Source organism: Microcebus murinus, chromosome 5 (genome assembly GCF_040939455.1).
Source record: "Microcebus murinus isolate Inina chromosome 5, M.murinus_Inina_mat1.0, whole genome shotgun sequence".
Lineage (NCBI taxonomy): Eukaryota > Metazoa > Chordata > Mammalia > Primates > Cheirogaleidae > Microcebus > Microcebus murinus.
In genome coordinates this window covers 103,152,783-103,177,735 of record NC_134108.1, presented here as the reverse complement: position 1 = coordinate 103,177,735, position 24,953 = coordinate 103,152,783, and the positions used below count along the sequence as shown (strand labels likewise).

The window sequence follows — 24,953 nt, the reverse complement described above, 5'->3', positions numbered from 1 at the left end:
TTCCTTGGCAATCCTCTTTGTATCAATAATTGGCTCTTTGTGCAGCAGGGACATGAGCTAGGCTGGACCCCTCTTTGGGTTCGGAAACAGCTTTACATAAGTCATCCTTCACTTGAGAAAATCTTCCATTAAGCCTGTATTTGTTGTGTGTTCATTCTTCTAGCCTGTCATTCAGAAACACCGTCATTTATTGGCTGCCTCTCCATTCTTTGTCACCTTCCATCTCTGGGGTCAGCAAACTTCTTCTATAAAGGATCAGGGAGTAAATATTTCACGCTTGTGGGCCATGTGATCTCTCTTGCAACTACTCATCTCCGCCGCTGTGTCATGAAACCTTCCACAGAAAACACAGAAGTGAAGGAGCATGTCTGCATTCCAACAAAACCTTATTTACAAAATCGGATGTAAGGCTGGATTTGGCTCAAGGGCTGTAGTTTGCTGACCCCTGCTCTACAAGTTGGGAGTAAACGAAGAAAGAGTTAGACATGGGATCAGAGAGAGCGCTTTCAAGGTTGGAAGGGGGCAAAGGGAGCTCCCAAGCAGATGAGGAAGGGATATCTCAGGGAGGGGTATTTCAGCTGTGCCGAAAGCCTAGAAGAAAATTAGTCCAGACTGGGGCAGGAAGACATTAGAACACATGAGATGTCTTGGAGGAATAAAACCAGTTGAGAACTGAGAACTGTATGAACATACTGAGATGAAATTTACATTTTTGTGTAGAGTTTGGAAAGGAATTAATGATGGCACATAGAATATGCAGAAAAAAATTTTAAATAAGGCAATTAATAACTACATGGGAAATTAAAAGTATCAAAAAGGAAATGTAACCGTAATAGATTACATGACCAGACTATGGAAAATATTTACATGGTCATGAAATATAAAATCTAAGTATTAATTTTACTGGTAACTATATTGGGAGAATAAAGGCAGGGGAAGGGGGCTAGGTGTAACAAGGATGGATGCAAAAGAGGAACAATCCTCACCTTCCATAGTACACACTTAACAGATAATACCTATAGCTATGAAACAGACAAATGTCAATATAAGGATAAATATGAAAAATACTTCATATTGACTCCCTTAGGAGAAAGGGACTTGAGGCATAGACTGTTAAGGCATAGAACTGCTGCACTTTTTTTTTTTTTTTTTTTTTTGAGACAGGGTCTCACTCCGAGTGCAGTGGCATCATCATAGCTCACTGCAACCTCAAACTCCTGTGCTCAAGTGATCCTCCTGCCTCAGCCTCCCCAGTAGCTGGGACTACAGGCATGCGCCACCACACCTGGCTAATTTTTTCTATTTTTAGTAGAGACAGGGTCTCGCTCTTGCTCAGGCTGGTCTCAAACTCCTGACTTGAAACAATCCTCCTGCCTCAGCTTCCCAGAGTCCTAGGATTACAGGCATGAGTATCCGTGCCTGGCCTGCATTTTCATTAATATGCATTTATAGCATGAAATTTTTGCAGATGTGTACATGTATTATTTTGATGAAATGTTAAGATAATACTGCAGCAACAGCCAATGTACCCTTTTTTAATTCCTAGACTTAGAATTGCTGAGTTAAAGGTGATTTCTTTTTTAAAATGGATTTTGATTCATCTCACCACACTGTCTTTTAGAAAGGTGGTATTAATTATTTTGATCCCTCAGAATATGCAATTGCCTTTCCCTAAAAGCCCTTGACTCTGGTTATCATCATTTATTTTAACTTTTATCAATCTGGGAGAAGAGCAGTTTTGCATTTATTTTAGTAATATCCCTTTTGAATATATTTTATTAACATTTTTCATTAATATTTCTTCTGTAGAAAATTGCCTACTCACACACAGCCTTATCCCCTTTTTCTACTGAAATATTAATTTTCTCTTATTGTTTAAAAGGCTTGTTTTTATCTGAAATCTAATAACCCTTTATCTGCCAAGTAGGAAGAAAACATTCACAATTGTAATTTGCTTTTAAACTTATTATATTTTTTATAATCTCCAAATTTTAATTTGTATATAGTGTGACCTATCATTTTTCTCTGTATAGTTTCTGGCATTGAGATCATGAATAGAAAGTTCTGTTCCACAAAAAAAATTATATAACTTTTTCTTTCATTCAGAACTTTTGTGTACTGCTATTTTATGTATATGCACATATAATTAAAAGTCAAGCAAACACAATAATGTGGATGTTGCTTATTCATGATAACAGACATTAATTGGGGAGATACCACATAACAGGCACTTCTGTAAATATTTTAAAGGGTTACTCATTTATTACCAGAACAATCACATTAGGGACCCATTCACACCCATCTAAAAAAAGGAGGGAACCAAGACTTTTAGAGGTTTAGCAATGTGCTCAAAAACGTCAGCGCCCAAAGAGGCAGAGTAGGAACCCCAAACAGGGTGTGTGCTTCAAGAGTCCCAAGTTCTTTACAGCACAAGTTAATGAGTTAGCTGCCTTGAAATCTAAAACTCAAGGCGTATACATGTGCACCTGACATACCTCTAGAGAATGCCCCTTCCTGTGTCACCGTGGGACAGTTTCGGGGGCCAGAGGAAATAGGAATGTGACATGCCTCGCTTGCTGCCTCGTTTTTATTTTCAAAATGATGGGACCCCTTAAGGACAAATACATGACAGATGTTTTAACTCCCTTAATAGATCTATGCAGTACAGAAAGAAATATTTTCAAATGGAAAGAAGCTAGGATTCACTTGCTTTTAATAATAACAGCTCGTGTTTATTAAGCACCAAGATCTTGCATGCAATATCTCACATAACCCTCACAGTAATCTTGTGAGACAGGCGCTGTCTCTCCATTTTGCAGATGGTGGGATTGAGGCTCCAGTTGGCCTGATTCATAGGTGCTCCTAATGGGTCTGGGTGTACTGGCTGCATGGATTGGCTTAATATTAATTTACTTGACCACACTGGCACTGGCCCCACCTTGGATCTCAGAAGGAACAATGACAGGGGTATTTCTGGCAGGCCACCCCTCTTTGTCCCTCTTGGGGTGCCTAGAAAGCACAGAATGCGTCTGAAGGCAGCTGAAAAGCCCAGGCTCAGATTAGAAGCCTTGTGAGGGTCTCAGGAGATTTCCCCAACTGCTAGTGGAGAGCCCAGCAACGCTCCTTCTGCTCCATGCAGGGACCCTTCTGCAGATGCGTCTGCAGCCCCAGTGCCTGGGCCCCTGGGCCGCACCAGAGCCCAGCAGGCAGCTGGCTGTGCCTTTACCAGCCCCCTTCCAGGTCTTCCACAGCCCTTGCCTGCCCACACTTCCTGCTGCCAGCCTCACTTAAATCCCCTCTCTGTAGGCTGGTCTCCTCTGTGCTGTGTGCTCACTGGTCCCACTCCACTTTCATTCAAATGTGTACAGTCCTCACAGTCTTTTGGAAGAGCCCTGACTCTAGCCACGCTCTGCAGCCTGCCCTCGGGCCACCACCTGCCTTCCCACCAGTGCCAGCCTCAGGGTGTGCACGCAGCCCCTGCTTCCTCTTCTGTGCTCATTTTTCCCATTCTACCTCCCTTACCATTTAAAATAATTTTAATATAATAATTTAAATATAATATCCATTACACAAGCAACTTACGATTATATGTATATAAAGACTTTCATTAGGCCGGGCGCGGTGGCTCACGCCTGTAATCCTAGCTCTCTGGGAGGCCGAGGCAGGCGGATTGCTCGAGGTCAGGAGTTCAAAACCAGCCTGAGCAAGAGCAAGACCCCGTCTCTACTATAAATAGAAAGAAATTAATTGGCCAACTGATATATATGTAAAAAATTAGCTGGGCATGGTGGCACATGCCTGTAGTCCCAGCTACTCGGGAGGCTGAGGCAGGAGGATCGCTTGAGCCCAGGAGTTTGAGGTTGCTGTGAGCTAGGCTGACGCCATGGCACTCACTCTAGCCTGGGCAACAAAGTGAGACTCTGTCTCAAAAAAAAAAAAAAAAAAAAAAACAACTTTCATTAAAAATCAACATTGCCGATGTTGGTTGAAGGGTACAAAGTTTCAGTTAGGATGCCTGAGTTATGGAGATCTATTATACAGCATGGTGACTGTAGCTAACAATAATATATTGTAGGCCAGGCGAGGTGGCTAATGCCTGTAATCCTAGCACTCTGGGATGCCGCGGTGGGAGGATTGTTCGAGGTCAGGAGTTCAAGACCAGCCTGAGCAAAAGCAAGACCCCATCTCTACTGAAAAATAGAAAGAAATTAGCCGGCCAACTAAAAATATATAGAAAAAATTAGCCGGGCGTGGTGGCTCATGCCTGTAGTCCCAGCCACTCAGGAGGCTTCAGTAAGAGGATCACTTGAGCCCAGGAGTTTGAGGATGCTGTGAGCTAGGCTGATGCCATGGCACTCTAGCCCAAGCAACAGAGTGAGACTTTGTCTCAAAAAAGTAAAAATAGTGTATTGTATACTTAAAAATTGCTAAAAGAGTAGATCTTAAATGCCATCACCACAAAAAACAAATGGTATGTGAGGTAATGAATATATTAATTAGTCTGATACAATCATTTCACAATGTACACATATATCAAAACATCTCATTGTACACTGTAAATATATACAAATAGTATTTGTCAATTCTACCTTAGTAAGCTGGGAAAGCAAACAAACATTGCAGCAGTAGGCAGACAAAGAGTTAAAGTTCCCTTCGCCACTTCTTCCCAACACTAGTCATGGCCATTTTCCCAAAAGTTCCCATTATTATCTTGATGGGCAGTTTTTCACAGTCACAGACAATGTGTTTCTACAGAGACAGGTGTATGTGCACAAACAAATGAACTGCGTTGAGTTCATTTTACTTTATGTAAGTGGGATTAGACTGTGCATGCCATTCTGTAGCAACCATTCGATTTAACAAAATGTGTGGAGATCTAACTAGCTTTGTGCACAAACTGTGTTCCTTTTTAACTGCTACGTAGGATTGTATAGAAGGTATGGACCAGAAATTATGCTACTAATTCCCCTGTGGTGGGAGGGAATTATAATTATATTGTCACTATTATAGACAATATGTGATGAACATCTTTGCAAATCTTTTGCACCTGTGCATGTGTATTTCTCAAAGACAGGTGAATCCTTGAAGTGGAATCGGTAAGTCAAACAGTGCACATGTTTTAAATGTCATAGATCCCTTCTGTTCACATTCAGAAATGCTGAACAGTAGTTGTTCCCACTTTGGACATATGATAACATTTGCTTCGCTGCACCCCTGCCAACAGAGTATGAGCAATCGTTTAAAATATTTGTCAAATCAATGAATAAAAATAATACTGCAATTTGCTTTAATTTGTAAACATTCAAGGAATAATGGGATATGGTGTTCTTATAAATATCTCTGAGAATATTTATTCAATTATTTGAAGATTCTCATCCATTTCATGAAGCATTGGCATTAATTCTAAATTCTGGTGTTTTATGTTCCTGTGTCGATGCTTTCCTTTGTGCTATTGATTTTCCACAAGTGTAGGAGATACTTGACTGCCAAGTAGTGTAATATTAATGAATGGAGGAACAGAGGGAACATGCTCATGCTGGTAGTTTGAGTTGTTGCATCTTCTACTTCTGATGTTCTGATTTTTCTGATCTTATTTACTTTTCTTGTTTAGCTTGGGTTTAACTTCTTTTTAAATTTGTTTTCTGCCATTTACCAAGATTGGGAGTGGAAAGAGAGAAAGCCAGTGGGCCCAGTGGATCCTTTCTCCTCTGCACACTCTGCCATTCAAATCCAGGCACAGGAGGATGCACGTGCAACCTGACTCTTCAGGGGCTTGCAAAGGCGCATTTGAGCTGGAGGTGGCAGAGAAGGGCACCACCCGGGCCAGGCCTTGAGGAACCTGCAGTGTGTTCCCTGTGGAGTGGGAGTCCCCAGTAGGCTTCTAAGAGGACGAGAGGGCCGTGGCCTTGTCAAGACCCTGCGTGGGGGAATTAACCAGTAGCCAACTGCAGGAGCCAGTTAGCGGACAGACAAGCAGATATGGGTGTGAGGTGGGACACCTGAACTGGGGGGATGAAAAGGAGGGAAGCGGGGAGCAGAGGGCAGCCAGAGCTGGCAGTGCTGGTGACCAGGTGATTTAGGGGAACTGAGAGAGTGAGAGGAGATCCTGGAGGAAGAAGACTCTAAGGTCAGGCCAAGAGGCCGAATGGGGTTTGGGCCCCACTGTTGGGGGCATTGGATCAGAGGCACAGGGAGTGCCCCAAAGGGGGTGGGGATAGCAGACATGGGACAGCAATCTGGGAGGCCCAAGTCCCACCACAGCAGTGACTCAGGTGCTGGAGTGTCTTCTGCAGGCACTTCATGGCCCTTTCCTTACTGCTGACCTCGGTTGTCATGGAGGGGGGGGGGCAGGGAGCCACTGGGGGAGGGGTGTGCCCCAGGGCCTGGGCTGAGCTGAGGCCATCAGAGACCTCCATTGCTGCTGCTCAAGGTGTCCCCACGGTCTGCTAAAGGAGTGAGTGCCACATGAGTGTCTGTGTGAGCATGGGTACGTTTGGGCCAGAGGCAGGGAGTATAAAGGCAAGGACCTTGGTGGTTTATAAGAAGCAAATGAGCAGGCAGAGATGACAAAGGATATTCAAATTGGCACTAAGTATAGTTTCAAATGGACCTCTGTGATTTTGGCCTCATCCCTCCTTCCCAGCACAGCTGTCCCCACTGTGCTCCATGTCACCCCACCCGCTGCCCCTAGAGCAAACCCAGCCCCATCGCCCTGCCCACCTGCAGCCCAGGAGCACCAGCAGGGCTGACAGCACCAGGCCTTGGGCCATGAGGAGTCCACACAGCACAGAGAGCAAGGCCCTGAGGGCAGCCAAATCAGAGGACAGGGGGCTTTCATCCCAAGGAGAGACGGGAGAAGCAGGGGGTGCCCAGCGTGGGTGATCACTGCCCCCTGCACTCCCAGAGCCCAGGCTCGGGGCTCTTGGGGTGGAGCCTGATTCTGTGCCTGACCCACTCTGAACTTCCTGTGAAAGGGCCGTGGGCCAGACTGCAGGCTTGTGGGGACAGGCCCTCGGTCCCTCTGACCGGGCTGGTGGGGAGAAGGCTGCTTTGAGCCCAGGTCTGGGGGAACCTGGCACCCTGGGAGCCAGGGGCTTCCAGGAACCAGGAAAGGACTCGTGTCTGCTGTCACTGGGCAGGAATAACCCTGTGAGGGCAATTGGTGACAGACAGATCCTACTGGAGTGGGAGCAGAGAGCCACTGGGCCAGAGGTACAAGCAGACTCGTTGGGGTTCAGGGGGAGGACTCCTTGGGTCTGCAGTAGGCAAATCGGGCTGGGGGCTCAGGAGGTGCCTGTAAGGAGCCTGAGCCCAAAGGAGCACCAGGCCGGGAGACAGGAAGCCTGGGTCCTGGCCCTGGCTCGGCCCTGAAATGGCTGAGTGACTTTGTACCGGCCACTTGCCTTCTCTGGGCCTCCCTTCCCCAGCTGTGACATCAGCACTGATGGACATTCCCTCTCATCCCTGCTCCTGTGGCTATTTCTGGGCTCCAGCATGGGGCAGTTTAGAGCTGGTCCTTCACCCCTGCCCAGCCCGGCCTAGCTCTGAGCTGAGTCCTGGGGACCCCTTCAGACCTCCCTTCTGGTGAGACCCCAGCTCCCCCTGGGCTCAGACACCAAGGGAGGCCAGACTGTCCTCTCTGGGGACACAGCTGCAGCTGTTGACAAGACAGAGGGGGCAAGGGCTGAGCCCCAAAGGGAGGGAGCTCCTCCCGGAGCTGGTGGGAGCGGAGAGGCAGGGGCTGGTTAGGCCTGGGCACACAGAGAAGCCGTGATGCTGGGTCACCCCCAGGGCCTCCAGTCTCTGTACCCCAGAGCCCCAGCACAGCCTTCACTTCAGGCTGAGGGCTGGGGCACCCCACCCCAACCCTGACCCCAGAGGCAGCCCTCAGCCCGGTGCCACGCCTGCTCGCCCAACTCCCTCCTCTCCCTGCCCCTCGCCTGAAGGCAGGAACACCTGCCGGCCACAGCAGGTGTGGGGCCTCCTGTGCAGGACAGGGCCAGCGGGCCCTGAAGAGGGGCTCTGCCCAGACACAGACAAAAGGGAGAGGAAGAGTGAAAAAGGTGAAAGCTTTGGCTGGGGCCCCACTGGGGTCTGCAGGTGGGGTCTGTGGGCAGAGGGGAGGGTGGAGGTCACTGCCCTGTGGGCCTCAGCCCTGCCCAGCTCTAGTCCCCACTGGCAGGCCCCTCCCCTCCCCACTGTGCCGCTGCGTCCCCATGGCCGCCTTCCTTCCACCTAACAGCAGGGAAAGGACAGGCTGCAGCTTCCTCCTGCATCAGGGGCCCAGCAGCCCCGCTGGTCCCTAGGGAGGGCAGACACCTCATTTCAACCGCGTGTGAGCACCCGGGATAAGGGGGCCCTGGACCCGTGTTGAGCTAAGTCGGCGGTGTGCGGTCAGGTCCACCTGGAATCCAGTCAGAGCTCCCGACACGTGTGTCTGTTGAGGAGGGGGCTGGGGAGGAGGGAGCCCAGACTCCCTCAGCTCTGACACCCTGGGCTGCCAAGGTCCCCTGCAGGGCTCTCCAGAGCAGAGGTCACGGACAGGAAGCCACAGGTGAAGGACACCCTGGGATAGATGGGAAAGAAGGCACAATGTGTCCATTTTACAGACAGAGAAACTGATCTCTGGTCTGCCCAGGCCCATTCAGGGAGGCGAGGGGAGGGCCGGCCCCTCTGGAAACACCATGTCTTTAGCTCCCCAGCTCCTTCTCTGGTCTGCCCTGAGAATGCTACCAGTGAGGTCGGGTGAGGAGGCCACTGAGGCTACCAAGGTCCCTGAGGGGCCTCTCAGAGGGAGACAGAGGGGTCCCCCACAGAACCCCAGGCCTACGACAGGACCCCTGGCCGTGCCCTTCCCTGGTGGTGGCTCCTTGCCCCATCTCTTGAGGAGACAGCTGAAGGAGCCCCAAGTCCCACCACAGCTGCCTGCCCCAGCCCCTCCTGCAAAAATTCAACATGTGACAGGGGCTGTCATGAGCCCCGCAGAGCAGGGCCAGCTCCATGCCCGACGGGGCTGAGCCTAAGCTCAGGCTGTCTGCTCCCACACCTGGGACTCAGGTCCCGGATGCTGGAGGAGACCGAGGGTCTACGTGGCTCCAGCAGGGTCCCAGCCTGGGGCACTCCAGGTCCCAAGTCATGTGGAGGGTGCCACCCCCTCATCTTGGTGGGGAAGCCATGGCGGGGGGCAGATCCTGCCTTTGGAGAGGTCCCTGTACTGTGGGACACAGCAGAGAACAACGCAGGGCCAATCTCGGGGGGCTGGTGGGACACGGGGCAGGTGGGATGTGGCCAGGGCAGCTCTTATGAGCCTACAAGGAGGAGGTGTCACTTCTCAGTGGTTAGCAGTGGTTAGAGAAGGGGGAAATCATCGTAGGAAACCAGTTGCTGACACCCTCACACACAGTGACCCGCTCCTGACCCATCCCTCGCTGATATGACATGTAATTAGGTCCAGGGAGGGGGAGCTGGGCCCCCCATAGGTGAGAAAGCCCCCCAGCGCACCTCTGCTCTGCCTCACCCTGGGTTTCCTGTCCGGTCTGTGGGTCAGGCTTTGGCCAGGCTGCCGGAAGACTCCGGTGGAAAGTCAGGAGGCCTGTCCTGGTAATGCCACCCACTCTCCGCGTGACGTTGAGCAGACGTTGAGCAGGTCACTGACCGTGTCTGGGCCCCGGTTCCCATTTCTGAGAAAAAGAAAAGCCCTACGAGAGAGTGTGCACGCACATGCTTTGCAGTCACGGCGCGCGAGTAAGGCGTGGTGGAGGGGCCTCGGGCTCCCTGCAGGTGTCGTCTGGCTCTGCTCTCCCACCTTGTCCCTTGGGCCCAACCTGACATCTGCTATCCCTACTGCGTGCTCCTGTGGCCCGTCCCCCTGCCCTTCTCATCCTCAGTCTCTGCTTCCTCCTACTGTGAGGAGGAGGGCACTGCACCGGGGCGCAGCAGGGAGTGGGGGGCCAGGGGTGGGCAGAGCAGTGGACGTAAAATCAAGTCCACTGGGCGGGTTCTGGTTCCTGTCTCAGCCATTAACTCTGCACAGACGGTAGCCGCAGCGCCCCCGGGCACAACTGTGATTACACAAAACCTCTCCACCAGTCCTCATGTCGATCCTCTCTCTCTGTAAGTTCCACCTTTTGTAAAAAAACAAAATTAAATCTTAAAAGTGCTAACATTCACTAAAGAGATGCTAGAACTTTTCATCCGTTTATGTTTATTAAGATCTGTTTATTCAATTACACAAATATTTCTGCAGTGCCCTGAGGCAGCCGGAGTTGAGGACACAGAGACGAAGCCAGGTCTGGGCTCCTGGGACCCGTCCCCCCGCCCCCTCTGAGGGTCCCTGCTCCAGGCTCTCTCTCCACCTCCTTTCTCCTCCCCCCCAGCACCCATGAAACTTCCCAGGGGGGAAGCACATCATTGACCCACCAGGCAGGCCTAGGCGTGACGTCTCTGACCGCCCCCCTGTGACCAAGGGGGCTGGGGTTCATGGTCGGGCCTCAGTGTCTCTGAGCCTGTCACCCACTTTCAGCCTGACTGTCCCTGGAGAGGCGGGCACAGCCAGTCCCCTGCAAAGAAGAGGCAGTGCACAGGAAGGAGACAGAGGGAGGCATCTACTACTTGACCACAGTTTCCTCCTGGCCCTCTCAGCTCCTCCCCCAGGGGTGGGTCATGGCAGGAGGGGACAGCTGGGCACCAGGGAGAGCAATCTCTTCCACAGAGGCCAGGGAGCCATGTGCCAGCCCGCCAGGCCCAGCCACGCCTGAAGCTGGGGGTCCCCACTTCCCTGTACCACAGAATCTCCCTCCAGTCTCCCACCTCCCCGGCCTGTCTCATTTTTCTCCTCGTCCCTTTTTCCCTCTCCCCAGCCTGCCCCCATGTCCCTTCCCACTGGCACACAGGACAAGGGCCCGGCACGGAGAGCACTCCCAGGACTGCTGCTGCTGCTGCTCCCAGGTGAGGGGGGGAAGAGCTGGGCAGAGGAGGGGACGGTGCGGCAGGGACTGTCGGGACAGCAGGGGCAGGGAGCAGGTGGCTGTGTGGCCAGAGGCCTGGTGTGAGGCAGGTTCCACACGTGGCCCTGACCTGGGGCCTTGTTCTCCAGGCTCCTGGGCGTTGCCCAGGGTGCACGAACTTCAAAGCACAGCAGGGCAGCAGCTCTCGGTGAGATGCCAGTACCCGCCCACATCCACGGGCAGGACCTACGAAAAGAAAGGCTGGTGTAAGCAGGTGTCAGCTCTCGTGTGCACCAGGCTGGTCACCAGCTCCAAGCCCTGGACACTGGCTCAGGTCTCCCGATTCTCAATCTGGGACGACCCTGTTGCTGGCTTCTTCATTGTCACCATGACCAGCCTGAGGAAGGAAGACTCAGGACACTACTGGTGTAAAGTCTACCGCGCTTCCGACAACTCTGTCTCCAAGTCCATCAAATTCTACCTGGCGGTGTCTCCAGGTGAGCCCCTTCCCTGAAAGGGGGGATGCCCCTCCCTCCCTCCTGCTGCCTCCATCACCCCCATTTCCTAATCGTGGAAGGCAGTCTCGCCCCACCCCAGTCTCCCAGGAAAGCTGCTGGGAACAGGTGCCCGGGGCACACAGATGCACACCTGCAGCCACCCACCCTGTCTGCCTCCATGGTCCACAAGCCCGCAGCCAGTGGGCTCCCCAGAGATGCTCAAACAGGGGAAGCACATCAGTTGAGCATGCTGACTGGTCACGTCCATATGACCCCGCCACATGAGGGCCCAAGACTGCCCGGCATCTTTGGCACACAGCAGGTGCTCAGTAAATGTGTATCCGCTGGTTGCAAACCCACCCCCCCTCCCTGGGACTCACATGGGCTCGTTGGTATCTGGGTGGGGACCCGCTCATCCCTTCTGGTCCAGACCAGGGGTCAGCTAACTGTGGCCTGACAGCTAAGAATGGTTTTTATGTGGTTGGGAAAAAAAAAAAAAAAACTCAAAAGAAAAATAATACTTTGTGACATATGAAAATTATATAAGAAATTCAATTTTTAATGCCAAGCGAAGTTGTTTTGGAACACAGCTGTGCCCGTATGTGCCTGCTGAGGGTGGCCCTTCTCGTGCTACAAGAGCAGAGTTAAATGGTTGTAACAGAGGCTGCATGGCCCACAAAGCCCAAAATATTTACCCCTGACTCTTTACAGAAGGTTTGCTAACCTCTAGCCTAGAGCAGAGCTTTTCGAAGAATCCGTGGTGGAAGACATTTTTTTTTTAAAATCTGCAATTCATAAGTGGCTACTTTTTTGGTAAAATACAGTAAAAACAAATTACTAGAAAAATAAAATGAGATGAAAGAAAAACACAGAGTAAAGCCCAAAATGTTTATTAGACTTGACAGATATAAAACCTCATTTCAACAAATATAATCAGGATAAATATAACATAGGGAAAAACTTAAAACTACAAAGACAGTAGACATCGATCATTTGAAAGTATGATTAATATAGTGGCTTAACATTATACCCATAATGTTTTATTGTTCCCCAGTCATAACTAAACACAAAGTTAAAAGGGAAATAGCAATTCTCCATATTAAATGCCAATATGCACATTTTGAACAAACGCTCTGCATATCCATATTTAATGATTTTAATGTGACAAATGAGTACTCTTCTTACTTGTTAACTTGCCTAATCTGAGTACTATTTATGGCACCATATCTCTTAAGAGAAAATGGATGAAGAAATTGTATTGATGCCTTTTTTTAAAATAACACTCAGAGTGGAAAACTGGTCTCACAGAAGTATGTTTATAGGAATTGAAGGAATTTTAAAGTAATTTCAACAATATTATTATTTCTAACTTTTACAAAAGGAAGCACATGAGGCTGTATTTTCAAAATGCATCTTCAATCCTTCATTGGTAGCCAGTTCCAAAGTTTTATCCTATAAAGTTATAGTTTAATTTAAATTATCTTTTGATGGGAAAAATGGATTCTGGATCTATTATATTAATTTCCTCTGCATACTCTTGTTTTGACAAAAAACAAAATTTAAAACATTGTATGAAGCAATTAAGGTTTCTCCATGAACACTTGATATGCAATATCAAGGTCATCTATTTTGTTGATAATTGTTATTAAGAACATGTCATAACAATTCATAGAAACTATTCTAGGTGTCTTTCACTTTTGCACTTAGATTTTATTTGCCATTGAAAACCATGTTGCATTCCTTCCTTGCATGGAAATATGAACATCAAAACTGTCATATAAACAAGTCTGATTGTGCAATTCACATCTCTAAAAAAGTCTGTTCTAAACTGGTTTCTTGTCTTGTGGAAACGTTAGGAGTTCTTTCCACTGATCAAACATTCTCAACAGAACTTTCCCCCTTGTAAATTGCTATGCACTAATGGCTGGCTACGATGATAATAAAGAGAATGATTTTAGATTTCATACATTCACCTTTTGTAATTCACAATTTTTTCCATGTTGGTCAGCACACACTGTTCAGTTCGGCTGATACTGTTTTCATAGCAAAATTGTCTCAATGAAGGAAGCAGTGCATTGATTTACAATGTAGCCCAAGGTCTCTTAATCTGGGTCACTATTCCAGAATGTTTTCCTGTCATAGCAACTTCATCCATCAGATAGATTATACTCCTACATAAAACTTAACCCAAATCATACTTTGATAATGTAATCTTTCATTGTTTTATCCAGTTCAGAGCTAGTTGCGTTTTCGGCAATGAAACTAAAAGATATAGAATTCCTTCATATCACTGTGTTCAAATTGCACATATAGTAAGACAATAGCTATGCTAACAATATTTGTGCATTTTTTTTTCCAATTGCCGTGAAAAATACTTTGCAAGCTTTATATGTTCTAAGAGGTGGTCTCTCATGTCATTATCCATTTCCTGAAATATTTCAACCTAAGGTGTCAATGAAAAGTGATATTTAAGCTTCCTTCTTTGCTGTAAATTAACCCAATATTGTGAACTGAAGGTCTCCATAGCAGTCTTTCAACATTTTGGCAATTGTAGATGGATTGTAAGTCTTTGCAATACAAAGTGTTACTTCACAAGAAACCCGCTAAAGTCGTGTTTATAAGTGGAATGCTGATTGTTTTCAAAAGCTTCTTAATCCAATACTCTTTTTTACCTGGGGAAAAAAATACTTTCTTTTGAACTTGTGTATTTATGTTGTATTATGTGTATTTATGCACATGTCACTTGTTTTTTTGTTTGTTTGTTTGTTTTGAGATAGAGTCTCACTCTGTTGCCCGGGGCTAGCTCACAGCAACCTCCAACTCCTGGGCTCAAGTGATCCTTCTGCCTCAGCCTCCCGAATAGCTGGGACTACAGGCATGTGCCACCATGCCCGGCTAATTTTTTCTCTATATACTTTTAGTTGGCCAATTAATTTCTTTCTATTTTTAGTAGAGACGGGGGTCTCGCTCTTGCTCAAGCTGGTTTTGAACTCTTGACCTTGAGCTATCCACCCGCCTCAGCCTCCCAGAGTGCTAGGATTACAGGCGTGAGCCACCGCGCCCGGCCTATGTCACTTGTTTTTATGGTGTATTTGCTTCATTTCAACAAATACATTTCAACAAATAACTCACTAGGTTTTAATACTTTACTGCTAACTACAAAACTCACACTACACAAGAACAATAGTTCCCTGTTGCTGCCATAACAAATTACCACAAATTTAGGTGCTCAAAACAACTCAAATTTATTATCTTACAGCTCCATAGCTTGGGAGTCCAGTGCATGTCTCACGAGACTGAAATTAAGGTGTCAGCAGGTTGGGTTCCTTTCTGGAGGCTCTAGGAGAGAATCTGTTTTCTGCTCATTCAGATCCTTGGCAGAATTCAGTTTCCTGCAGCTGTAAGTTTTCTTGCTGGCTGTATCCTGAGACTGCCCCCAGATTCCAGAGGCCACCGGATTCCTTAGCTAGTGGACTCCTTCCTTCGTCCCTCTCACATTGCTTCTGCCTCTGAGAATAGCGAGGAAACGGTCTCTGCTTTTACAGACTCGTACCATTAAATTGCCCTGGGTAATCCAAGATCCCTTCCCTAGCTCGAGGTCTTTAACTTTCATCACATCTGAAAAGTCCCTTTTGCCATAGAAGGTGACATATTCACAGGTCCCTGGGGTTCCAGGAGTGAACATTTTGGGGATACCATTATTCTACCTGCCACAGTGAGACATTCTATTTCCAAACAAAGCCAGTGCAAACTCTTTGGAATAATCTCAGAAGGAAAAAATTTCTTTGACACCAATTCTACCATCTTCATTTGGTTTACTATTACTGCCCCATTAAAAAAAAGAACTGTCTTTTCTTGACAAAAACTTTTGCTATCTGATAATTAGAATTCTAATTAGGTAATCACAGCTCTACCATAAATTAGCTAATCAGGTTAAAGCTCTAAATTTAAAAAATACATATTAAATCAAAAATGAAAATCATTTAAAAATAACAATTATAAAAAAATAAATATTTTTTTTCAGGTGTTTTTATACTTTTGGGTAATAGCTAACAACTAACCTTAAAGTGTCACACTCTGTAACCTGGTCCTCGTGTGTTACTGGCTCACTCTACTTTCTACTGCCCACACCAGTTTGACAGCTCCCAAGCTGGCCCGTACCCTGTTCAAGGAGACGAGAAGAGTTTCCTAACCACATGCTTGGATGCTGAGGCAATATCAAAGTGACATAAAAGTTTTGCAATCCTTACTCCCAGTTTTTAAACCTACCTTGTTGTGGGCGGGTTACAAACAGGTCATGGACCAGCACCCGCCCGTAGGTCACACATTCACAAGCACAGGTCTAGAATTTTCCCAGTGTGTCCCAAACACCTCCTCCAGGCTGGGCACAGGTTTGTTCCTGGCCAGTATCCCAGGTTGCCTCAGAGAGAGCGCCCCTGTGGGACAGCATCGTGTCCACGTGTCCATGGGCCTGGGGCCCTGTCCAATGAAAGCCTTCCAGGGCAGTCCCTGGGATGGGGGATGTCCCAGCCCCTGGCACCCTCTCCTCCAGCCCTCCCAGCCCTTGCCCTCTTCCCCCCCCCACACGCCTTCCTGGAGGCTCCTCCCCTCCAGGACAGGGTTGGGGACATAGACTCAGTCGAGGACATGGACAGTCACCACTTGCTCTCACAGCCTTGGGGCCGACCCCACTTTCATCCCCTTCTGGGCCCCCCACCCACCCACAGCAGCCATTGTCTTTTTGACCCTGGTGGCCCCCACCACTTTTCCAGAGACCCCCACCCCTCCCCCCATAAGGGCTCAGAGCACAGGTAGGTCTGGGCCTTCCTGGGAAGGTGAACAGTGGGAGTGGCGTGCAGGTGGCTTACAACGTCTCAGAGTCAGGAGGGGCCATGCAAGGCACTCCCAGGTGGTGGGGGTGTGGGGTCAGGGCTGTGCCACAGGGCCAGAGGGACAGGGATGTGACAGCAGCCCTTCACATTCCCCGCAAGTGGCTCCTTTCCCCAAACAGAGGAGGGAGGACAAGAATGGAGGTGAAAGAAGAAAGGGCCCTAAGGATGGTGGCTGTCCCCACCCTTGAGGGGGCCGAGGCAGACGCTGCCCAGAGGTGCAGGGGGTGGGAGGGGGCGAGGCCTCCTGGAGCCTCTGCCAGTGCTCCTCCTGGGCACCCCGCAGAGCCCAGGCCACAGCTCTGTCTGAGCCAGGGACTTCGTAACACAGTCCCCACCCTCCCAAATCAGTTTTCTCCTTCTGGGCCAAGGGGCACTGTTCCCAGTCTGGCCCAGCTCGCAGACCCGGCTTTCCCGCTGGCAGGCTTTCCCACCCACTAACCCACTGTCCTTTCTCTTCCCCGGCAGCCCCTGCCTCCACGCAGGCCACCTGGGCTTCCCCCGACCTGGTCTCATCACAGACCCAGAGCTGTGTGTCCCCAGCTGGAAGAGCCACAGAGACCCTTGGGGCTCCATCTGCCACCACTGCCCCTCCACAGTGAGTTCAGGGTGGGACCCGCAGCCTCCCAGGCCTGGGCAAGGGACCGCAGAGGAGACCGCCCGCCCAACCTGTCCTCTCTGCCCTCCAGGCCACGCGACTCCACGCCCCACCTCGGCCTCCTCGCAGTCCCCCGGGCCCTGGTCCCTGCGCTCTGTGGACTCCTTGCAGCCAAGAGCCTGCTGCTGCCCGCCCTGCTGCTCTGGTGAGTGGGCGCGGGTGGGGCCGGGGCGATGGAGCGGGGGGGGGGGGGGGGGGAGTCGGCCGGAGAACAGAGTGGGAAAACTAAACTACCCCCACAGCTCCCCAAATTAAAGCCTCACAGAGTCCGCCCATCTGACTCGCTCACATGGACGGTACAGGTCTGCCTTTGCTCCACAGCTGCAAACTCGCAGGAATCTCATCCACATTTCTGTTTTCTCCTCTCTGTCTGCCTGTCTCTCTCTCCCCCAACCCCTATCTCTTCTCTCCCTCCCACCCCATCAGCAACACTGACCTGCACAACCGGAAACGCCCTGCCCCTCCTGCCCCCCAGCAACCCAAGTCCCAGGACTGGCCTGGCTCTGGTCCTGAGGGAGAGAAGGGGACACAGGAGGGGAAGCGCCACCAGCTCTGGGGAGAAGGGGACACGTGGGGGGGAAACCTAGGTGGCGCTGGTGAAAGTTGCAGGGACAACCGGCAGTGAGGAGGGTGGGAAACAGAGTCAGGGCCGGCCAGGAGCAGACTTGCTGGAGAAGGGGCAGGCTGTGGGGTTCGGGTTCGAGCCCCTTCCTGTGTTTCTTCCCTCTCCTCACATCGCAGGGCCTTGAGGAACCGACAGGTGCGGCAGCATCGAGGGCAGTCTCTGCTGGGCTCGCTAGCTCAGCACAGGCCCTCGGCCCACAGGCGCTTCCCATGGAGCCGCGGGACCCCAGGTGGGTGGCCAGTCTCCCCCAAGCCCAGATGCCCAGGAGCTCCTCCCTGACCTCTGGGCTCTGCCCTCCCTGCAAAGAAAAGGCCAGAACTTGACCCCCAGCCCTTGGCTCCCCCTCCCTCCAGAGCAGAGGGCTCCTCCCAGACCCCCGCCCAGCTCAGCACAGCGGGATGGGCCAGGCCGTCCTGTTATGGGTTATGGGAGCAAAGCCTGGGCAACATCTTCCCACCAAACCAGGGGCGGAGCCAGGAATGACAATTCCTCCTCTCCTCCTCCTACTGTCTATAGCCCCTGATGAAAGAAAAACCCTAGACGGGATAAATTTACACAAGTTTATTTGAGCAAAGAACAATTGGTGGATCAGACAGCCGTCAGAACCGGAAGAGGTTTGGAGAACCCCGCTCTGCGACCTGGGCAGTGTTTAGCGACAGAACACGACTGAAGAGAGCAGAAACAAGGACAAAAAGTGGGTTCCTTGTAAAGGTTAAAGCAGAGGGGAACTTCCTTGTCATACCAGCTAAAAGTGGCCTGTTTGGGGATTTGCCTATTCATTCACCCGCCCCAATTTCTTGGAAGGTCAGATAAACAACCTGGTTTTAGCCTGGTGGCACTGTGGAACTTCAGCACGTGTGACTCCTTTTTGGTCTGGTCTGCTGGGCCTAGCATGGGGCCTCAGAATAAACCATGACCTCCTGTGACTTATATCTAACACCCCGGCCGGACACCTAGGCCGCCCCGGCATTCCACCCCCCCAACACCACCCCACCACCCCACCCCGTGCTGTGTTGCTCGGTTGCTCGGCCTCCTCCCACCTTCCAAATCCCTCCACCTGGCACCAGCGCCCAGACACCTGACTGGTGTCCTGTCCTCGGACCCCCTCCTGGCTGGTTCCCCTGGTACGACCCTTCCCAGCATGCACCTCTGCGCATTTCTACCACCTGGGAATTGAAGTCCTGTGTCACTGCCGGGCCCCTCGCCCTGCCGGCACTGCACACCCCTGTGCTGTCCTTCTTACCGCCGCCAGTGTGGCTGCAGGATCAGAAAGGAGCGAACCTTCCTTTTCTCTGCACCAGCCGGGCAGGGGGTTGCTCAGCACCCAGCACCTGAGGTCATGCTGCGTCCTACCCCAGGCCTGTCACCCCCACGGGGCTGGTCTCTCTCTCTGACACCTGCTGTCCCGATGTCAGACCTTCCGGACTGAGCCTCTAATTTTATTATCTTTTCTCTCCTGTTCATCCTCCATTTTCCTTTATTCCTGCTTTCTGGAAAAGTTCCTCTAGGGTTACATTCTCTCCAAATGTTTACAGTTTATACTATCACATTTTTTCATTTCTAAACGGCCCATTTGTTCTGCGAATATTCCTTTTTATAGCACAGCATGTTTTATTTTGGCGTGCCATATTGTCTCTGGAAATATTAAAGTTTTAACTCTTGAACGTTGTTTAAGCTTTGTGTATTTTCTGTTTCCTCTGAGTGCCTGCTGTGTCTTTTGTTTCCTTTTTCCGTGGGCCTCTGTCCTTCCTCGGAGCTTTCTGGAAGCCTCTGCTGCAGCCCATGGCCTTGCAGAGCTCAGATGCTGCATGTGAGCCGTGGCGTCTGGGGGCCCCGCACAGATTGGGCGGCAGCTTGGGCCATTTTTTCTCTCTGACAGCTCAGTTTCTCCAGGAAGGACTCTTGCCTGTCCTCCTTGGGGGTGTAAGCCTGGCACCAACTGCCGCAGAGCGAGGGGTCCTCCCTGCCCCGTGTCTGCTCCCACTCAGCTCCCATCACACTCTCTCTCCACGTGCCTGGCGCCCCAGCGGAGCACCTCTGTGACTCCCCGTCACCGGAGACTGACCTCAAGTTCCCTGCGGGGTAGTGAGCGAAAGGGAGGAGAGGAAGTGGGTGGCTGACCTACTCTCACTGTCACGGGAGGCAGAGGACCTAGAGTCCCACTAATTCTTAAAACAGACCTCCAACCCATCGCGTGGTCTCCAGCACCCGCCTCCACTCTGCCTGCGGAGACACCCATGCCTCTGACTGCTAAGCCGGTCTGGGTGTCTCAGGTAAAACTGACCTGCTGCCTCTCCTCCCATCCCCACCAGCCCCCCCTGCTCTGTGGAGTCATCTGGCTGTCACTCAGCGTCAGAACTTGCATGGAGCTCTCCTTTCATCCTCAGATGGATTTGCACAAATTGTATCCATTTGCAGCCCCGCCCCTCACCCAGCATGCACGCCACTTAGCAGGAGTGGGGGGGACCCCAGATTTTCCATCAGACGCGCCTACCCAGGAGCGAGCGCGATCCCAGACCTCCACCCGCTCCTGTGCAGACGCCTGTCTCCCGCTGTCCCCCACGGCCAGCTGCTTCATGCCTTTACTCCATCCCTGTTCACTCCAGTCACCACGAGAAGCCCAGGGTGCCCCTGTTCTCGTCGCCCCAGAATCCCATCTCAATAAAACCTTATTTGAAATCCATTACATTAGCCCCTGTTCCCACGCTTCACCAAATCCATCAACCTTTCGGCCCTGCCGTCTGAAATGCACAGCCCTGAGCACAAGCCCTATCTGCTCCGCCTCTCTGGACGCCACCGTCTCTCTCCCTGAAACCTGCCTCTGCTCTGAGGACGCTGCTTTCCCCGCAGTTCTCTTGGGGGGCGGATGGTGGCTTATTGCTGTCCTTTGCCTCGTGACACTGGGCCTCGGGATGGGGCTGGCGTCCTCTGTGCTCCTCTGGCCCTTCCTACCTTCCCGCCTTCCCAAAACCACCCAGCAGCTGATTCGCTGCCATTGGCCTCCCCCACCGTTGTCAACAACTTGTCCTGGTTACATGGCCTGCCGTCCTCCTCTTCACTCCTTGTGAATCTTAATCCTTGGCTCAGCGCCACTCTCGCCGCTCCTGCCACACGTCCTTGGCGACCCTGGGCCCATGCGGACTCACGGATGAGGCTTCCCAATCCCTGGCCTCTCAGGTGACTGAGGGATAAATGTCTTCAAGCGTCTTGGAAGCCCTAATGTTTGACTGAAAAGACCTGGGAAGCACATACCTTAGACCCATTCAAGAGCCGTTTGTCTGAGACACGATGGTGAAATAATAACAAATATATATGCTGGCTTTTGACCCTGGCTCCTGACACAGAGCTTCTAAGACCCTTGTAAATAGCGGTGCTAAGGGGACCTTTCGTCCTAATAGTTGGTCTTTGACTCTGGTTCCTGACATGCAACTCCTAATCCCTTGGAATTTCCTGGATGATAGGAGCATCTTTGGTTGTAACAAGGCAATGTTTGGCGGGCTCTTTGATGGGGACTGGCCACAAGAAAGATCAAACCGTGATTAGAAGCTTGGAACTTCCAGCCCCACTGCCCACCCTGCAGGGAGGGGAGAGGGGCTGGAGGTAGAGTTAGTCACCAATCATGTCTACATGGCGAAGCCACTGTAAACACCCCCAAGCAAGGTTCCGAGGGGCTTCTGGGTGGGTGAACATCACCACGAGCTGGGAGGGTGGTGCACCCCAACTCCACGGAGACAGAAGCTCTTGCATGCGGGACTCTTCCAGAACCCATCCTATGTGTCTCTTCACCTGGATGTTCATCTTAATCCTTTAGCACATCCTTTTTTACATTATAATAAGCATGAGACATAAGTAAGCATTTCCCTGAGTTCTGCGAGTCATCCTAGAAAATTACAAAACCTGAGACAGGGTTCACAGCAACCTGATTTTTAGTTAGTCAGTCAGAAGTGCAGGTGACAACCTGGGGCTTGCCATTGGCATCTAAAGGGGGGCAGACTCGTGGGACTGAGCCCTCAACCTGAAGGGTCTGTGCTAACCCTGGTTAGTGCCAGAAACAAACTGAATTGTAGGACGTCCAGTTGGTGTCTGCAGAGAAAGGGAGAATTTCTTGGAGGGGAGGGGTGCACTCACACATCTGGTCACAGAAGTGTCCTGTGTTGAGAATATGGTGGAAGAAAACAATTTGCTTTTTCATGCTATACACATTACCTTTGATCTTTCTGAGGTCTTAAGAGATTTTACAGTCATACTTTTGGTTTCGTCTTTAGATTACATATTCCTGCAAGTGCCTGGATTTTATTTTAGCATCATTTATTGTCTGCAGGCTGAGAGTTTTAAAGTCAAGACTCAGCTCCTTCACGTTGAATAGTCCTGACTATAATTTATCTCTCTTCTCTCTCCTTTGGCAATGAGTCACAAGGAGAAACCAGGTAGCACCTTCAACGCTTTGCCTGGAAATCTTAGCTGTGCAACCCAGTTCATTAGGCACATGCTCTACTTTTCACATCACTGCAGGCAGCAGCGTTGCTTTTGCCATTGCAAAACAAAGAATGCCTTTCCTTCTTGCCTACTGAGAGACCCTAGGGACGGCGCTTAAGGTCTCTACCCCTAGTCTCTTCACTGGTAAACACAGAACTGGCAATCCCCACGTTACAGAGCCATTTGGGTTTCCAAGCAAGATGATACACCAGACATATGAAGGAAAAAGTGAAAAACACTGAGCTTTGGAGGGAGTCAGCTGTGACGCAGCAGAGACACCCAAAGTGGGGAAGACAGGTAACAATGTGCGAGTAGAGGGTGAACTCGAGTCCTTATAGCTTCCTCTTCTCAGTGTCCAGCAGAGAGAAAAAAAGAAAAAATCAGGATGAGGAAACTGACCGAGCTGGGCCCCAAACACATGCATACTCACTGCCACCTCTCCGGCCAGCAGTGGTCAGGAGCAGCCTTCCTCTCCTTGTCAGGACGGTGTGGCCACCAACCCCACGTGTCATGGGGCCAGGACGGGGTCACCTCTGCATCTGGCATGCAATCCTTGGCGATCCCTGACCATCTTCCTGGTGTCCCGTTCTGATTGCAGATGGGACACATGGTGGAAAAGTCTGATGGAGATCAGGAGCCTGGGTCCCAGCAAAGCCACCCGTCACTGTCAACATGTCACTGACTTTCTCGAGACCTCAGTTTCCTCACCTATAGGGAGATAAATATTACCACCACACTGAACACACTTTGTAAATAATAAAACTATATGGTGAATGTTTCATTCCTGTTGTTTCTAAGTTTCCTTCCAGCTCTGAGGCTCCATCCTGCATCCCACACTTGGTCCCTAGGGGACCAGCTTCTCTGGCCTGGCGTCTTTTCTCCACCCTCACCCTTTCCCATCCTCAGTTCTCTCGATGGCCCCTGGAAGTCCGGGAGCCCATAGATGCTGCAGGGACGGGCGCCGCACAAGAGCCCAGGGAGCAGAGGGGCCAGGGTGGGCGAGGCTTGGGAACAAGACCTGGATTTGCTCTCTCAGCTCAGCCACGTGTGAGCCTGGGCAGGTCACTGCCCCTCTCTGAACCTCTGGCTCTGTCTCTGGAAAATGAAGGGGGTGCAGGTGAGTTCTGCCACCCCTTCCACATGGGAGCAAGTCAGTGAGCACAGACCAAACACTTCCCCGTGCCCAGCTCAGGGCTACCAGGCACCCAGCACCACAGGACACAAGTACAAGGAGCCAGCCCCGAACACAGCTGCAAGTCCGTGGGTGGAGAGGCCCTGGGGAAGATTCCAGCACAGGCTGAGGGAAGGGGACAGGGAGGGGGGCAGAAGTGGCAAGGAGGTGGCCAGTGAGGGACAGAAGAACAGGACACCCACGGGCACCAGACAGTGGGGGAAGGAGCCTTGCAAGGATGAGGAACTGTGCTATGAGGTCACATTAGTCAGGACGCCACGACTCAACTGAGCCCCATAGAGGGAGACACAGTCCCAGGAAGGAGGCAGAGCCCTGTCCCATCTCCACTCACCCCTGAGGTCCTGGGAGCATCCTGGTGTCCAGGGGCAGTTTGAGCCTTCAGGGTCTCCCGCCTCCTGGTTCTCACTTTCCTTCCTGGGCTCCTCTGGGGACCAGGCCCAGGGCAGGGAAGTCTGGGGACAGCCAAGGTCTCAGGCAAACCAGAACCCAGGGCTGAGACTCCTCTTTCTTCTAAGCCTCCCCCTAAGCCCCAGGCAACGCCACTCCCCTGTGGAGCCCTGCTCAGAGCTTCTTGATTCTCATCTCTTCCACCTTTGCCTGAGACCCTCTGCACCTGGATCCTGGAACTGAGTCTCCCCATCTCTCCCTTCTCCCCTCCTCTCCTCTCTCCCCCCCTCTGTCCTCTCCCCGCCTGCACTCACAGAACCTTCCAGGTGGCAGCACTTCAGGGACCCACCAGGCAGGCCTGTGTGAGCTCCATGGGGTCCAGTGTGATCAGCATCCAAATGTCCCTCTGGCCCTGGCAACTGTCTCTAGCCCATCCTTCTAGGGGACATGAAGAAAAGAAGGGCCCACCCTGGAAATTAGGGGCAGTCTGGAGAGGAGGAGGAGCAAGGCAGCATTTGACCATGGTTTCCTCCCATCTCCATCTCCTTCATCTCCTGTCTCCCCACCTGCATGGGGGATGCTGGGCAAGGGGGAGCCAGAGCCCCTGAGCTCCTGCGGCTGCCCCGGGGAGCAGAGAGGAGGCCTCTCAGGACCCAGAGGTGCCCCCTGCACTTGGGGGAGGGGTCTCGTGGCTCCCCCTCCCACTCGCCCATTCCTAAAATGTCCATTTACCGGGCCTCCCCCTGTCTCACACAGGGCCTGTGCCCGCCATTCTTCCTTCTCAGAGGTGCAAGGGAGCCCTGATGGCTCTGGCGACATAATGTCCTCAGCCCATCAGTCCCTGCCCCCCCAAGAGCTCAAGGAAAGAGGACCTCCCCACACTGCTGCAGCTGACAGCCCCTGGGTCTGGCCTGCATGTGCCCATGGCTCCAGAGGAGCGTAGGGGAGGAGAAGGGAGCCACAAGAGGCAGAGGGCTGGGCAGAGAGGGGTGGCTCTGCAGCCAGGGCCCAGCGGGAGGCTTACTCGAGTGTGGGCACACAGGTGGCTGCACCCCTTCCCCAGCCCTGGCCTAAGCCCTGTATTCCAGGCTCCTAAGGAAAGAACCCGGAGCCTGAGGGACTGAGGGAAGGGCGTGGGGAGGGTCTCCGTGGGCAGGGCCCAGTGCCGCCGCAGGGAGATGGGAAAGGAAGGGGTCTAAGCAAGTCACTGTGGCCTGCCCGGTGCCAGCCCCAGGCACAGAGCGTGACTATGTTCTCCCCACAGGTGACCTAGGATGCCACCC

General features: G+C 51.4%; 2 protein-coding genes across 2 annotated transcripts in view; one reads left to right on the top strand and one right to left on the bottom strand.

Annotated features, from left to right (window-relative positions):
- LOC105869149 (triggering receptor expressed on myeloid cells 1) overlaps window positions 1-24,953 on the bottom strand; it is a 298,495-nt gene that overhangs the window by 42,339 nt on the left and 231,203 nt on the right. The gene's annotated exons all lie outside the window — the stretch shown is intronic.
- On the top strand, window positions 10,486-19,044 carry NCR2 (natural cytotoxicity triggering receptor 2). Its single transcript, XM_076003586.1, has 5 exons — window positions 10,486-11,443; window positions 16,801-16,930; window positions 17,022-17,135; window positions 17,732-17,844; window positions 19,031-19,044. The coding sequence occupies exons 1-5, from the start codon at window positions 10,663-10,665 to the stop codon at window positions 19,042-19,044; spliced, it is 1,152 nt and encodes a 383-aa protein (XP_075859701.1). The 5' UTR covers window positions 10,486-10,662.

Excerpts from the sequence above, each read along its gene's own strand:
- NCR2 (XM_076003586.1), top strand. The coding sequence starts at position 10,663 with ATGGCAGGAGGGGACAGCTGGGCACCAGGGAGAGCAATCTCTTCCACA. Across the intron at positions 11,444-16,800 it reads CTACCTGGCGGTGTCTCCAG|CCCCTGCCTCCACGCAGGCC; the intron begins GTGAGCCCCTTC and ends CTTCCCCGGCAG. Across the intron at positions 17,136-17,731 it reads CTGCCCGCCCTGCTGCTCTG|GGCCTTGAGGAACCGACAGG; the intron begins GTGAGTGGGCGC and ends CTCACATCGCAG.